At 44.9% G+C, this 14,536-nt stretch overlaps 1 protein-coding gene across 2 annotated transcripts in view; it reads right to left on the bottom strand.

Moving 5' to 3' along the window:
- Positions 1-13,076, bottom strand: part of LOC138581140 (rho GTPase-activating protein 39-like) — a 650,156-nt gene extending 637,080 nt beyond the window's left edge. For both annotated transcript variants that reach the window (XM_069652244.1, XM_069652245.1), the window contains exon 1: positions 12,934-13,076. In XM_069652244.1, the coding sequence (XP_069508345.1) occupies positions 12,934-12,944 (11 nt within the window). In that variant the 5' untranslated portion in view covers positions 12,945-13,076. The remainder of the gene's footprint in view (positions 1-12,933) is intronic.
- Between the last annotated feature and the right edge of the window lie 1,460 nt (positions 13,077-14,536).

Here is a 14,536-nt window from a genome sequence, read left to right as displayed (position 1 = left end):
AGTGTGTGTGCAGCTTTGTACCACACAAAGTAGCTGAAACGTGTAATTTCACACTAGAGTAGGGGTCTGCAACCTTTGTCTATCCAGATGTTCTGGACCTCTGGTGAGATGCTCTCATCAGTCTTAGCCAGCTTAGTTAATGGTGAGGGATCATGGGAATTCTAGTCCAAAACCTCTGGAGAATGTGGGTTGCAAAATCTACCCTAAACTTAGGTCTGCATCTACATCGTGCAGTTTCGTATCACACTACAGGGCCCGCAAAGCAGCGAGCCAGCCTTGCATTCAAGGAGTTTGTGAAAATGAAAAGGGAGAGTTCTGCTTACAAAGACGTCCAGCTCATAAAACAAGAAGAACCTGTTCACCATAAATGCTGCTCTGATTTCTAACTATACACGTGCAACGTGGAATACTAAAAACAAACGTGTTCGAGCGTGCACCAAGCACACCGGTATGCACGTCCACAAAGCCAGCCACATACCTGCCAGGAGCTAACAGCCACGTGCAGCCAGGACAGCAGAGCCGGAAATTGAACATGTGAGCTCGAGTATAACGCTTTTTTTTGTGAGTCCCACATTTCTAAGCGCAAGGGCCACAGACAGTGCACCATGGTTCAATTATCTAAAACACCTGTACAGACTATGGCATTTGCACTATTGCGGAGGTGGTATCATAACGGAGCACAAACAGGGATGGGCAGAACACCCACGATGTGTCCAGGGGACTGAAATGCTATGTTATGTTACTGGGATTTGTACCACCTGATAATGCCATTTTCAAAGGCTCTGGCAGATGTGTAAAAGAAGTGGGTGCGCTTGGTTAGTGGGAAGACAGGGAGGAATGCTTAGCTATTGTGTTTGTGCAAGCAGTTCGGAAGTACCTGCTTACTGTGTGCAGGTCTATGTATAGGGGTTCTGTGCGGCTTCCTCTAGATGGGAGCCTCCTGGGCTAGGATTCTTTTGCCGGGGCAGTGGTGTATTCAGTTGGTTGTACAGGTATGGTGTTCAGTTATTTGAAGTCTGGACTACCCCTTTTGGGGCGGGGCGAAGCCTGATTTGCATACGGTCTTTCCCCTTTTGTAATGACTTGGCAGGCGAAGAACGATGGTCTGGAGTCCCAGAGCAATGCCAGAGGTTAAGATGAATTCTAAACCTTCCAACCATCCCTTCTTTTGTTTTGCCGAGGTGTGTGAGGAGCCATTTGAAATACCTGTGTGCGAGTTTCCCCATTTGGTCTGTGTTCAATGGAGTCTTTGGAAATTATATTTAGGCGGGCACACAGGGGGCCACAGGCAAAGTCCGGGGGCCACCTATAGTTGCTGCTAACAAAGTTCTATAAATCCTACATAATGAAAAAACACATGCGTTTATACGTGAAAAACACAGGGTGGAGATTGGTAAGATCCATATTTGTTTTCCAGAAAGCAGGGCGAAAACAATGATCTCGCTGCCAATCCATTCATAAACTCATTCAGCTTCAGACATGCCAGGTATCAAAATTAAGATCCGTACACATCTCAAGCAAGCCTCTAGACCTGCCTTCGCCACTAGCCATTGGCAAGTAAGAAATAGGGTGCTCTGTGTATGTCAGCAGTATTCAAAGTTTTCATTCTTAGTCCCCCCTGAACAAAAAAAAATTATAGATATAGTTGTTGAACCCCTCCCCGAGTAAAAAAATAGTGTTGTCAAACCCCACCTCCTTCCCAGATGGCATATCTGTCCATGTGTTCTAGTAAATGTAGAGCCTCGGCCCGCTCTATGGGGCCAGCACCACAGTTTGAAGAGCACTGGTGTATGTGGAGAATTGAGGGGTGAAGTGACCTTTTCTGCCTGGCTAGTAGCCTGCCACTAGAAATCTTTACTCCTGTCTCAAGGAATCAACGAAACACCTGCATGGGAGTTTTATACAGGCCTGTCTGAAGTGGAATAACAGTCACAGCAGTCTACAGAAGGTCGAGCAAGGAGATCTTTAGGTATAATTCAAATGCTTTTTATTTTCCACTAGCTCAGGGAAGGGGCTGCACCAAAGTCCTGTAGAAACAAAGGGAAACATGTAAACATAACTAACTGCTCAGTAAAACAGTGGCAAGGATGGGACACGAAGGGCCATATTCCTGGCGTTTCCAGCACCTACGGTGACACGTCCAGTAAATCATAACCTTTATAAACCTAAAGAAGTGGCCAACAGAATGATTCTTATCATCCTTGCTAATCGTATGCTTCAAAGTAAATGTTCCAAATCTTGGCCAACTAAAGAGTTTACAAAACCCTATCATACAAATCTCTAGCTCTGGTCCAAAAGCCTGCAAACTTTCACCCTACAGATGTTTTCGACTACAGCACTGATCAGCCACAGCCAGAAAAGTCAGTGGTAACGGATCATAGAAGTTGTAGTCCAAAACATTTAGAGACCCGTTAGTTCGAGACCTTTGCTATAAAGCAATGAAAAGAAAGTTCCCTTGGGACGGTTCTTCAAGGTATTGCTGACAGTCTTGACCCTACTTTGGTCTTCCTGCTTCCAGGATGCAGCTTTAGGCCTCTCCACTGTCTCTTGTATCTTGGGCTTCCCTCTAGGTTTCACCATGGCATCTCATCTTCCAGCTTGCACAGTAAGGCTTCATCAATGCCTCTATCACAGTTGGACCTCTACCTGACCTCTTGATTCTCAACTTTATCAGATAGGTCTCTCCAGGACCTCTTGCTGATTAACATTAAACACACCTTCTGAACAGCCTTTTGGTGCTCAGCATTCCATGAGCAGGTCTCCCAAGATCCCTGGTCTCCAATCACCCATGTTCAGGTCAATTCCCAACCTCTTACTTCTCTGCATTCATAGGCAGGTCTCCCCTAGACCTCTGGCCGTAACTCCACCCTTGTATAGGGGTCAGTCTTTGTTGGACGTCTTCCACAAATTGGTCATCTTGTGCCAGGCTGGAGCCCTCCTGTCCCTAGAGGGAGTGACGAACAGCACATCCTACACTACATGTCTGGCTCTCTTAAAGGGCGTACCCAGATCCTTTTATACCCGTAAGGAGGTGGGTGCGTGTGTACCACTGTTTGCAATTATCTGGGGACGTGAGTGTGCTGAATTTGATATCCTGATTGTGTTATCCTTTAATTGGCTTCATCAACGGTTACATGGCTTTAAAAAAAAAAAAAAAAAAAAAAAAAAAAAGGTACTGCAGGACCTCAGCCCCATCTTGGATTTCAAATGCTGTTTGCTCTCTGCTCAGTGGCATTCTGCACTTCTTTGTGTTGGTGCTTGCATGTAGCTGCGGCCTCTAAACTCATCCATGTGAATCCCTGTCACCTCGCAGTTACTCTCCTTTCTGCAGGTGAGGACAACCCTACAATCACGGTCCACAAATGCAACACTGGTTTACATTTTCAGTGCATGAAACGTTTCCACCTTAACTGAAGCTGTTTGGGAGTGGGCCATATCTGTAGTTTGTGGCAATGATGTCCCTGGTGGGTCCACACTGTGTCTTATAAGGGAATAAGAGTCTGCAGAATCCCACTACTTCCAACCCCTGGGAGACCGAGAGGAGCGACCCGACTATCCCAGTCCATTGTGGCTCAGCAGTGTAACAAAAAAGAATGGGGAATGCAACCAACTCATGACGCATCTCATGTAAGGCGACACAGTTATAAGGCTCACCTCACATTATTCTGAGCCTAGCCTTTGCTTGGAATGGTTGATATTAACATTTCAGCATTTATAATATCTGTTACTTGAATAACATTTTTGCTAAAGTGGTTTTATTTAGAATGCTTTTAAATAGAATTATCATTACCCAACCAAAATCACTATGCATTTGACAACATCGTAAGAATGAAAGGCTGAGCTGACCTCTCGAATATTGCATATCACACACAGATCTCAGCAGGAAGAACTTAATGTGCTGAGCTATCTTCCCAGCTGCTTCTCCTTGCATTAGCATACTGACAGCCTTTGGCAATGACTTGACTCTGGGGGTTACTTTTATACCTTTATCATAATCTAGTGAAAAGCCTGTGTATACAGGCTAATGTGCCTAAAGGAAGACATTTTCAGAGTGTAAATATATTGTGTGGTGTATTTTATTTATGTTAATAGAAAGAAATATTTTAACAGGTCTTGCTCCTTTTATGTGGAAGAGTAATAACCTCAAACAAAATCTCACTGAATCTGTTGAAAGTTCAACATAGTCCATACGGCCAAATGTTGCATCTGCTCATCATTGTTTGGATTCCACTTATGGGTTTTGTACTCAAATATATATTATTGGGGGATGTCAGAATAATACAATTCATGTGCAGCATGATTCAAAGTAGACATGAGATAACAAAATAATGTAAATGCTTAATCAAATTAATTTCTGTTTATGTTTTTTTAAATGTATATATTTTCTTTGTGTATGCAAGTGGATGTATTCTCTTAAAGTGGCATCCCTGTTTTGGGCCTTTTCTGCAGCCAATTGTAGGTTTTGATTGTTGAAATACACAATTTTATTCGGCTGGAAGATATACTTTAAGTTTTATTATTGTATGCGTAAGGCAACAGCTCGCTCTAGCAGTGATACAGGCGAAGCGGGCAGGACGGCTTCAGACAAAACATATCTGGCCTTTTATTTTATAGTATGATATAACACCTAGTATTCCAGTGCTTAGATGCAGGAGGACGAGGTCATTGCACAGGTCTCTAAAATGTGATACTACTAATGTTATATTTTAAAAAGGACTGGGCACAAGAGTATAGTGGAGAGATATAATGAAAGTATATTTTTAACTGCACAGTTGATCAAACAACATACTTTAATGCAAGTGCATATCTCAGCAAGCTAAACCCTCTCCTCTTACGTGCCAGCCTGCATGATTCCAAGTTCAAATCTTGGCAGGATGAAACTGTAAATGTAAATTTGTATAGTGCGTCTACATAAGTGAAGTGCTCCAAAGCGCTTAGGCGGGAAGGAAACAGGGGATAACAGTTGTCAATTCTTAGGCCTTCCTTGAACACTTCCGAATGGAGTAATAACAATAACTAGCATATTAGGCACAGAGGCATATCCACTGGTAAGTGCTTGACAAAGAGTGAGAGGAAAAAATAAGATAGTAGGGGCCCAGGCCTCAGAAAGCCTTGCATCTTGAACTTGATCATTACAGCCACAGGTAGCCAGTGGAGCGATTTCAGCACCGGAGAAATCCAGTCCCTGGACTTGAGGCCAAGTCTTTCGGTTCTGTTCTGGATGAGTTCAAGAGGTTGGAGAGTACAAGTAGGCAGATTGAGAAAGAGAATGTTACAGTAGTCAAGTCTGGAGAGAACCAGGGCTCTGGAGACAGTGAGCCTCTGGGGGAAGTTGAGAAAAGGCAGAATACCTGTGAGGAGGTGCAGCTGGTAGTGGGACTTTTTGGACATGTCCGAGATGTGAGAAGAGAAGGAGCGAGTCGATGATGAACACCAGCCCTTCATTCTTCTATAGTTGATAAATTGAGTACAGTTACATTTGGTAGCAAAAACATCTATTCTTTAGAAGTATGAAGAAGAATCGGGCAAGAAGCGCTGTACATAAAATGTGATACTATCAACTATTCTAGCAGCATACTGTAAAATCTAAGCCACAGTAACATCAAAACATGGAGATTTTCATCACGCACAAAGTGATCGGACATAGAAATATAAAACAATCAAGTTGGCTCCAAATAAGAAGCTCCAGGCCTGGGACACCTAGTGTGCTTGTCCAACAGACAACCTCTACTCCAGCCGTACCTTTAGAAATACAGCAAGTTACAGAATGCCAAATAACATGTGACTTGACCTAGATCATCTGGGTGTCACCTACACAAACTATGAAGATGACACCCAGATCCTCATTCCTCTCTCAGGAGAGTATGACAAGGACTTGGCCTTGGTGAATAAAATATACCTTATCATCCAGTCCTGGATGGCAGCACATGGCCTATGCCAGAACGATGATAAGACCGAGCTCCTAATACTCCAACCCACAGTTAACCTTAACAAAATGAGCTCGAACTATACTGCATTCAATATCGGCGGTAATACCATTAAAGTGGTAAAAGAAGAAAAAAAGAAATCTAGGTTTTTACCTCGACTCCGACTTCACCTTTAATAAACAAGTCAATGCCTTGGCGCCATCTACAGCTTACACGCGTAAGATGATTAGGGCCTGCAAACCATTCTTATCCAAAGAAAGTTGTACAATCCTAGCTAGAGCACTGATCCTCTCTACGCTGGTTTATTGTAACTCTTTATACTTGGGGGCTAGCAAATACATCACCAACAAAATCGAAATCTTGCAAAACAATGCCTTCAGAGCAATTCATGGCATACCAAGCAGAGAACATCTCGCATCTGAGGAGACAGATCAAATGGCGTTCTACTAAGGACAAAAGTATGCTCAAAACTTTTATGACTAACGCATAAGTGCCTTAATCAAGCAGCCCCTATTTACCTCGCAGAGAGAATCAAAAAATAAAAATCCACATCACGACCTACAAGGACAATCAACTCATCCTGTTTGGTCGTGCCCAGATTTAAACGAAAAAAAAGGCAGGAGGAAGTAGCTTCCCTGTTATGGCAGCACAAGCCTGGAACACCCTACCTCACTCATTGAGAGCCAACCAACCATTATTCATGTTTAGACGCAATACTATAAAGTGGCTGACTTCTAATGACAAATGGATAGCCATAGTCTTGTACAGCCGAGAATGGCAGACTTCCGGACTCTTCTAAGCTACCTCTCCCAGACTACCCATTTACTATCTTCAGTACCTGAACTCTATGTATATATGTCCTCACCTTATCCGGTATAATTCTCTGCACCTGTTGTATATTTGCCTACCTTGCATTATTCTATGTATCTGTTGCATATTTGCATCGAATGTAACTAAGTTGAAAGTATGCTTGTAACATCCTTGCGAAAGGCGCCCAGATACCTCAGGGTTGGGTGCGCCATACAAATAAATAAACAACTATCAAGGCTTCTGGCAGGGGGTAGCATTGTGAAAGAGGGAGTGTGGGGGGCCGTGCCCCCTCTGGCCCCTACATGAGCACGCCAATGCCTGAGAATATAGTGTGCTCGAGCATAGAAGACGAAAGTTAGTGCAGGGCGGTTCATGGAAACTCAGGGCGCACTGGAATGCCGGCATGCAAGTCTATTCTGCCAATTTTGTTTTTCCACCTCCAATCTCACCAGCACACCGTTTTTCAAATCAACCATCAGGAAGGACACATTTCAACCAACTAGATTAGCTGAAGTGTCTGACAGGGTCTTGGAATAAAAGCAAGTGGAATGCTGTGTACCCCCCAGTCCAAACAGGCAGAATCAGCAGAGGAGGTGGGGCATCCCAACACCCTCCCTCCACCCCCCACAATGCAAGTAAACCCCAGCATGGAAGCAGGTGCCATTTAACATCAGGGTGCATTCACAATGGTGCCAATCATCCTGAATGTTAAGTGTTGCAACTTTCCTTAGCACTACATTGAAATCCAAAACCATGGTGACCAATGTCAACTCGACCGTTGCATAACCTTTGGGGAGGATATTTCACAACCTGCCGAGTTACTCTCGCGCAAATTCTCTTAACACTGGTTGACACAACTAATAATATGTGCCATATTGAAATCAGACCTGAGAATGATAGAATAAGCCGAACATTTTGTACATATTTCATGGAAGAATTAACACAGGGAATGAAAAGCACAAGTGGACGCTACATGCTCGCCTGGCAGGATTTCAGAGGAGTTCATAGACGTGCACTCACCCACTAATCCCTCACCAAACCCACGCTCGCCCAATAGTAGTAGGCGACTGTATCCCACACCGAGTACGCACACCCAGTATGTTGATCCTCACTGGGAAAACGGGGAACCATACCAACGCAACGCAAATGGGTGCAAGGTGTTTTTTTCCATCTAGGGCTGCAATTCCGCATTTGTTCGTTTTGCGCAAGACTATGTCAAGATCTGACACACCCCATCACAATATACCCAAGAATGCCAACCATCCCATACTCTGGTGTATGCCATGACCCAATTAAAGGGCTAGCTCATGCTGCGCGTTGAAAGCCATGCCAAACTATGCTGCAATGAAAGAGCGCAAGCACTGGCCCATGGCTGATGCCGAGTTCACAACAGTTGCTTTTTTGTTGCAACGTTGACCAGTGACTAACAGCAAACTTGCAACCTCCTACTCAACAAAACAGCCTCCCCGGCTCTGCAAAGGCACCCTCTGCTTGCCTCCAGACAACACGCACCACACTAATCCAACATACTAAGTCCCCAAGTGTATAGCACCTCGCTATACAAATGTGCACACCCGAATGCAAAGAACCGGCCGCATTTTAAGCATACTTAAAAAAACAGTTCAAATGGCACGAACCAACCAGAAACCTAAGGTATTCTAACTAAGGTCTTCTCCAAACGACTCCAGCTAAAAAGCTGAACGGTCTTGGCAAGGCCTTTCCGGGCAGAAGTATCCATAAATGGAATGAACTACCCGTGTCCCTGAAGCTGGAAACCAACTACACACACTTCAGTAAGAAACTAAAAACGTTATTATTCAAATAAACCTCTGATCAATAAATTCCTACACCACCACGGAACTGTTATATGTGTGGTTACCCATTGTCCCGTTTCTGTCACTAAATGTCCTGTCTTTTTGGAATGCGCTCTGATGCCCGCGGGCTTTAGCGCTATATAAACAAATAAATAAAAAAATAAATAAATAAATCTTGCTAAGCACGAACCCCCAGCAATCCGTTCAAACATACCATGTACCTAATGGTATCACACAGCCACCCCGACACACCCTACCCAATAGCGACCTCTGGTCTGCTCCCACTAACACACCTATAACCAAACCTTTTTACTAGAAGGACCCAAAGTGTCAAGATCAGCGGCGGAGCGAGCAACACAATGTTTGGGGGAGGAGAGGGAGGGGCAGTTTTGAAAGCTCGTAGAGAGAGTGGCGCCATACAATCCTTTGTGTTGTCGACTTCCCACCTCCCCTTCCTCGGAGCTCAGGAGTCTGAATTGTTACTTTTGCCCGTAAGATGCTTCTTTCACCCCTATTTTCATGTCACAAAGATGATAAATGCAGAATCACTGGGTACCTGCTGATACGGATTGGCCAGGCTTTTGTCCTCTGCCACTATACCTTTCCAACAAATTAAGGATTGCCTAAACATAAATAAATACACCACTCTCCAAGGTGAGAAATTGGATAGGCTCTTGTCATCACACCCTTAGCCATCGGAGCCACGGCTGGTCGTAACAGAAGAGCAATACCTTCTGCAGTAAAGCGGAAGCCCTCCCAAGCCAGGGGCTGGCACCGCCCACGGCCAAGATGCCATGGCAAGACTAAGTAACATATCTTCACAATACCTGTGCAGTCGGCTGTAGAAGCACAACAGTTTGGCAAATACTATAGACCAGGGGGTTGTGCACCGGTTTTAGTTATGTGCACCGTATAAGCCAGTAAGATTCAAAACCAAAAGTTGACCGAGTTAATGTCAACTCTGCAAAGATATAAGTGTACAGACCTTTGTCCCCAATCCGTCATACTTTTTCTGTCATATGGAAGCTAAACTAAAACAAAAATGCTATGTAGCAAAAAGAGACACGCACAACCATTGTAGACACACATAGCTTCACCACGGATTAGAAGGGCACTGTTAGAGTGAGTGGCATCAATTGCCATCCTGCTTCCAATCTAGTTACTTCTAAACTTGGAAGGTCCAGCAGAATTAAAAGGGCACAATTCAAAAGTGCCATCAGAGCTCAATGGGTTAATGCAACTTCTAATCCCTGGACGCTTTGGGATACCAATTCATAAGATTTGCAGTGAACTGTGTGTGAGCAACTGGATCCAGTAGAAACCCTTCTGAAATAGTCCTATAGAATGTAAACCAGGAAACCGTGCCTAGAAACAGCAGAGGCTGACTCCAGCCCGGGAGCGATCTCTCCAGCCAACTTGTATGAAACATAGTTCTGGTGCTTGGATTTTGAGATAATGATGAATAATCTCCAGGGAACAATCATCACTCAATGGGTACAATCAATTTCCTCACCAACAGTTCAATAAATGTACAAAACGTTATGCCTGCAACTGGATGCCATAAAAGCCCTTGTCGAATGGCTTCGAATCACACACTATACGTGATCCAGATTCTGACATGCAGGGTTTTATTTCACACGCATGTTATGCATACAAATGCCAGAAAATAAATAGGTGCCTCTTCTACACACAAAAACACAAATTAATCTTGCACAACAAGTTTTTCTTTAAAATACATTTGTCATGTTCATATCCTTGAATGCACTAGCACGCAAAAAGGTTGTGATGGCAATACAGCTTTGTTTCCTAAACATAATATAAATAAGCTCACTTTCTAAGCAATGTTAGGCTAGGTCATGTGAAATAGCACACCACTGGCTGTTTTCAAAAAGACCCATGGAGAAAAGTATAAAGATACATGGGCATCTCCTTAAATGGCCATTCATTAAAAGAAAATGCCACGCTGCATGCACATCTCTCCTCAAAAGTTTGGCTAATACACACAAAACACTACCCTCTTAGAAGTGCATTTTCCAGACAGCAGCACAAATGACATTTGCATGAAATTGATAAAGAACAGTTATTTTGCTAAACAGGAACACCTTATATGCACCATGAGTAAAGGTGTTCAAATTAGGTTAAGAAAAATATTACCATCTATAGATAATAAAGCACAGTATCAAGCATTCAACCCACCTCAAGAATGCCTTCTGCCAAGAGGGTAGAAAGCTAAACAACCTCTTCTCCTGCAGATACTATCACCATAAATCAATGCAATTAGACTGGGATAGAGGCAACAGTCTGCTTGTAAATGCCCAATTGCAACAATTCAATATAATGGAACAAGTGATTGCCCTAACGGGCTAGATAAATCAAATATTCAAAGCACTGCATGCTCCCTGAAACGCCATCAGAGTGGCATCCTACCATACACTAGTTTATATCCTTAGTCAAGTCTTGCGCAGGTGTTTGTGCCAAGATTAAATAATAATGAAATATAACGATCAGTGACTGGAGAAGCACTGAATTAACAAATACCCATTTGTCCGAGTGCTATGAAAATGTATAAGCAAGCGATCTATGAAGAAATGGTTAATATTTAATCATAGGTGCCACTCCTGCAATTGCCTAGTTTGCAGACATCGCAGATTGAATGAATTTCTACTGGGCTCTGCCAAGGCCGCTTGCTGCTATTGCCCCATCTTGTGTTTTCCAAGCATACTTCTTGTGCCCTTCTGGATTGACCACCCGAGAACTCATTCAGCAGTGGTACAGATACCCTCTGCCACATGCTGGTGGGTATGGAGGGTTGGCTGCCAAGAGTCAGTGAAACGGAGGCAGTGCCGTGTTTGATAAGCGGCACAGCCCGAGCTACTGGAGACTAGATCATTCAGCAAGGTGGGAACTGACACCCAATACTTGCGAGTTAAGAGCTCTGCCTCAAAGATTTGCAGCTGTGTGTGAGGCGAAGGGACCCCTTTTACTTACTCCCAGGTACGAACATTGTTGGGAACAAAGGAGAACATCTCAGGATTTGGTACAGTATTTGGCAATGGTGATGATAGGGTACAATGATCACACATACAAGCCTCATTCGGAGTCTGGCTGAAATACCAAATATCGCGACTGCCGGCCAGTTTACCAGTAAATCCTCCAAATTACGAGTTCTTGTTATCCCCCGATTATAAAATCCATTGAGCGTAGAAATTGCGCATGATGGGAATTCGGCCTGCGATCATTTCTCCATTTTTTTTCTAGGAAAAGGGTTGGAGTCATTTCCTCCAAACCAATAATTCGCAAAGTGGTAAGGATGACAGCGAATCCTTTAACAACATTTTTATACCACTCCGGATGAGGCCAGGCTAGTGTGGGGCACTTTTTTTTTAGGTCAAAGTGGGCTGGTTTTTGGGCCAAAGTGGGCCAGTTTGAGGAGTTACTTTACTGTGAAGCTAGCAGTTTTGACCTGCGTTACTAAACAAACATTCTTCAAAATGCACAATTTGCAACACATTTTACACCATAACTCCCTGTTTGGTAGACACAAACAATGTTCCAAATGGAACGATCGCTATTAACTGTGGGCCACTTTTTCAATGGTGGCCAAGCAAATGTTATGCTCCAGTCCGACACTGAAGGATCCTCCTACCCCCTCCCGCTTTACTCCCCAAAGATTCAAAAGGTGACAGCAGACTTAAAAGGGGCAGGGAGGACCCTGAAAGATTAACAAAAAAGAAGCTGGGGCAATGGGCCTGTGGGTTGAGTTAGCCAATAATCAAACAGAGATCCCAAATTGTCTCATGAGTCATGATAGACGTGACCAAAATCATCCAGTAGTTTTCTCAGAGCTATTCAGACTTGTTGTCTGCACAACTGGACAGCTCAAAACACAAAAAGGTCACTCGGGACCAACAAGAAATCGAGGAGAAAACAAAAGATCGGGGCTTTGGGGTGAGGGGGTGTCACAAATGTAGATGCTGCAGATGCACCATCTGGCTCCCAAAGTAAAATAAAACGTGTCAGGAAAGACTACGGGTACAGCCGGGGTAGCACCACAATCAGGGCGACTCCTACCAACCAAGGGGTGGCAGGCTTCACTTGAGTGTCGGAGCCCGGTAAACACAAGAAATTCAGACGCTGCTGTTGCGGTCACAGAGCTGAAGGGGGTGTGCAGTGCTGAGTCTATGGTGTAGGTGCCGGGCGACAGGGGGCGTGAGGAGAAGAGATGGCGGGTGCCAACCCTGGGAAAGAAGTTGGAAATTATTGTATCGCCACGATGCCCCCTCGTGGTTTACCTAACTCGGGGAGCAGCAAGTATGTCACTTGTTGAGGCAGATCCCGTTACCGTTCAGATCCCCAGACTGTTCGAGGAACCGGCTACTTACCCCTCAGCCATCTTCACATGCCCGAGGCCCCGCGCCGCCTTTTTGGGTCCGAGTTCAACTCCTTCAATTCCCACGCCAGCTACTCAATCCGAGTCGACTTCCTCGGTGCCAGTCCAGAACTTGTGCCGTCCAGAGGATCCGTTTCTTCGTTGCCCTTCCTTCCCTCTCCTGGGCTACCCAGTCGCCCCGAAAGTTCTTTCGGGCTGCCTCTTGGCGCCGAGCACACTATTGGACCGTTCCTGTCAAAATCTTCATGGCTTTCATCGGTCAGGCTTCCCCCCTGTCCCACACTCATTCGGTGTCCCGGGTTCCCTCGGTGTGCCGGGCTCTCCCCGCACAGTATCGAGGCTCCCCCTCCCTCTCTGGCAAGCTTGGCGTGCACGATTGTAACTCGATCCTTCCTCATAGCAGAGGGAGGGCGAAAAGGAGGGAGAGGACAACAGGGCGAAATGGGAGGAGAAAGTCCACAGGAAGTAAAGGTGCTCAGACAAGAGCGAGGGGAGAAGAGCACCGACCAGGAGCCGTGCTAGTCTGTCGTCCCTAAATGGAAGAGTGGTGAACTGTCGGTCGAAGTGCTGCTCCATCCTCGAGGTTAGGGCCCGGCGCCACATTGCGCTCGTGTCCCAAAGAGAAAATGGCCCCGGGGCAGAAAATCAGCCACCTTTTGCCCCCATGACAGAAGAGAGTGACTTGCACCCTCTTGCATGGTGCCCCTGAACGAATAAAGAGAGCTGCCTATTCCCGCCTCCCCACGAAAGAGAAGAGTTTCGGGATCGGGTTTAAACCATTGTAAAACGTTTGTATGTCCCGAAAACACAAAAAAGTATATAATATAACAGGACCAAAGACGTCCCAAGATTAAAGTGTTTAGCACATTGAGTAGCCTCAGAAGTATTATTGGATATCTGCTGGTGTGTTTTTTTTAATTTCCATCTTTATTTTCCTTAAGCTGTAACGATGTCCCAAACCATATTGCTACTTTGGTTTCTGTGTGTTCAGTCTGCAACGAATACAAACAAACAGGAAAAACAGTGGAAACCGGAAGGGAAATGTAAGGATAGATTTATTGGCCTTTAATGGTTTTACCAAGAGCTTTCTGTCCCCTCGGCCTGTTTATCTGCGTCCGGGCCATGTGGTTTTCACCGAGGCCTAGATCGGGCCCACTTTGTCTAGCTAAGGGACTGTCCTTCATGCTTCCATTCTTAAAATGAAACTGTTGTGGCCTCTCAAAGATCACTCGGACACTTTCTGGTGTGACACTGCCCTTATTATCAACCGAGTAATACAGCTTTCTCATAGTTACTTCATTGTGATTTTATAGTTCAAGGCTTATTCAGCAAGTGTCTATGAGGGGTTATGGTGCGGTTGAAGGCTGGCAAGGGGATGGGGCCCAACTTCCAGGTCAGAGTGCTGGGGCTGCAGTCCTGACCCTCAGCAGCCCTCACCGTGAATATCTTTCATGCGCCTGCGCTTTCTCCTTTCTCGCGTTCTGTCCTCTCGAAAGAGGACGGGTGATGTCTCGCGAGATTACACTCTACATACCTCCTTTTGTTGGAAGATGAGAGTGTGTGGTGTCACTCCATGACAAAATCTGCATTTCGTG

Source organism: Ambystoma mexicanum, chromosome 3p, assembly GCF_040938575.1.
Source record: "Ambystoma mexicanum isolate Mex_15411 chromosome 3p, UKY_AmexF1_1, whole genome shotgun sequence".
Lineage (NCBI taxonomy): Eukaryota > Metazoa > Chordata > Amphibia > Caudata > Ambystomatidae > Ambystoma > Ambystoma mexicanum.
Note: the sequence above shows the minus strand (reverse complement) of the source record. Positions and strands in the feature narration are given on the sequence as shown.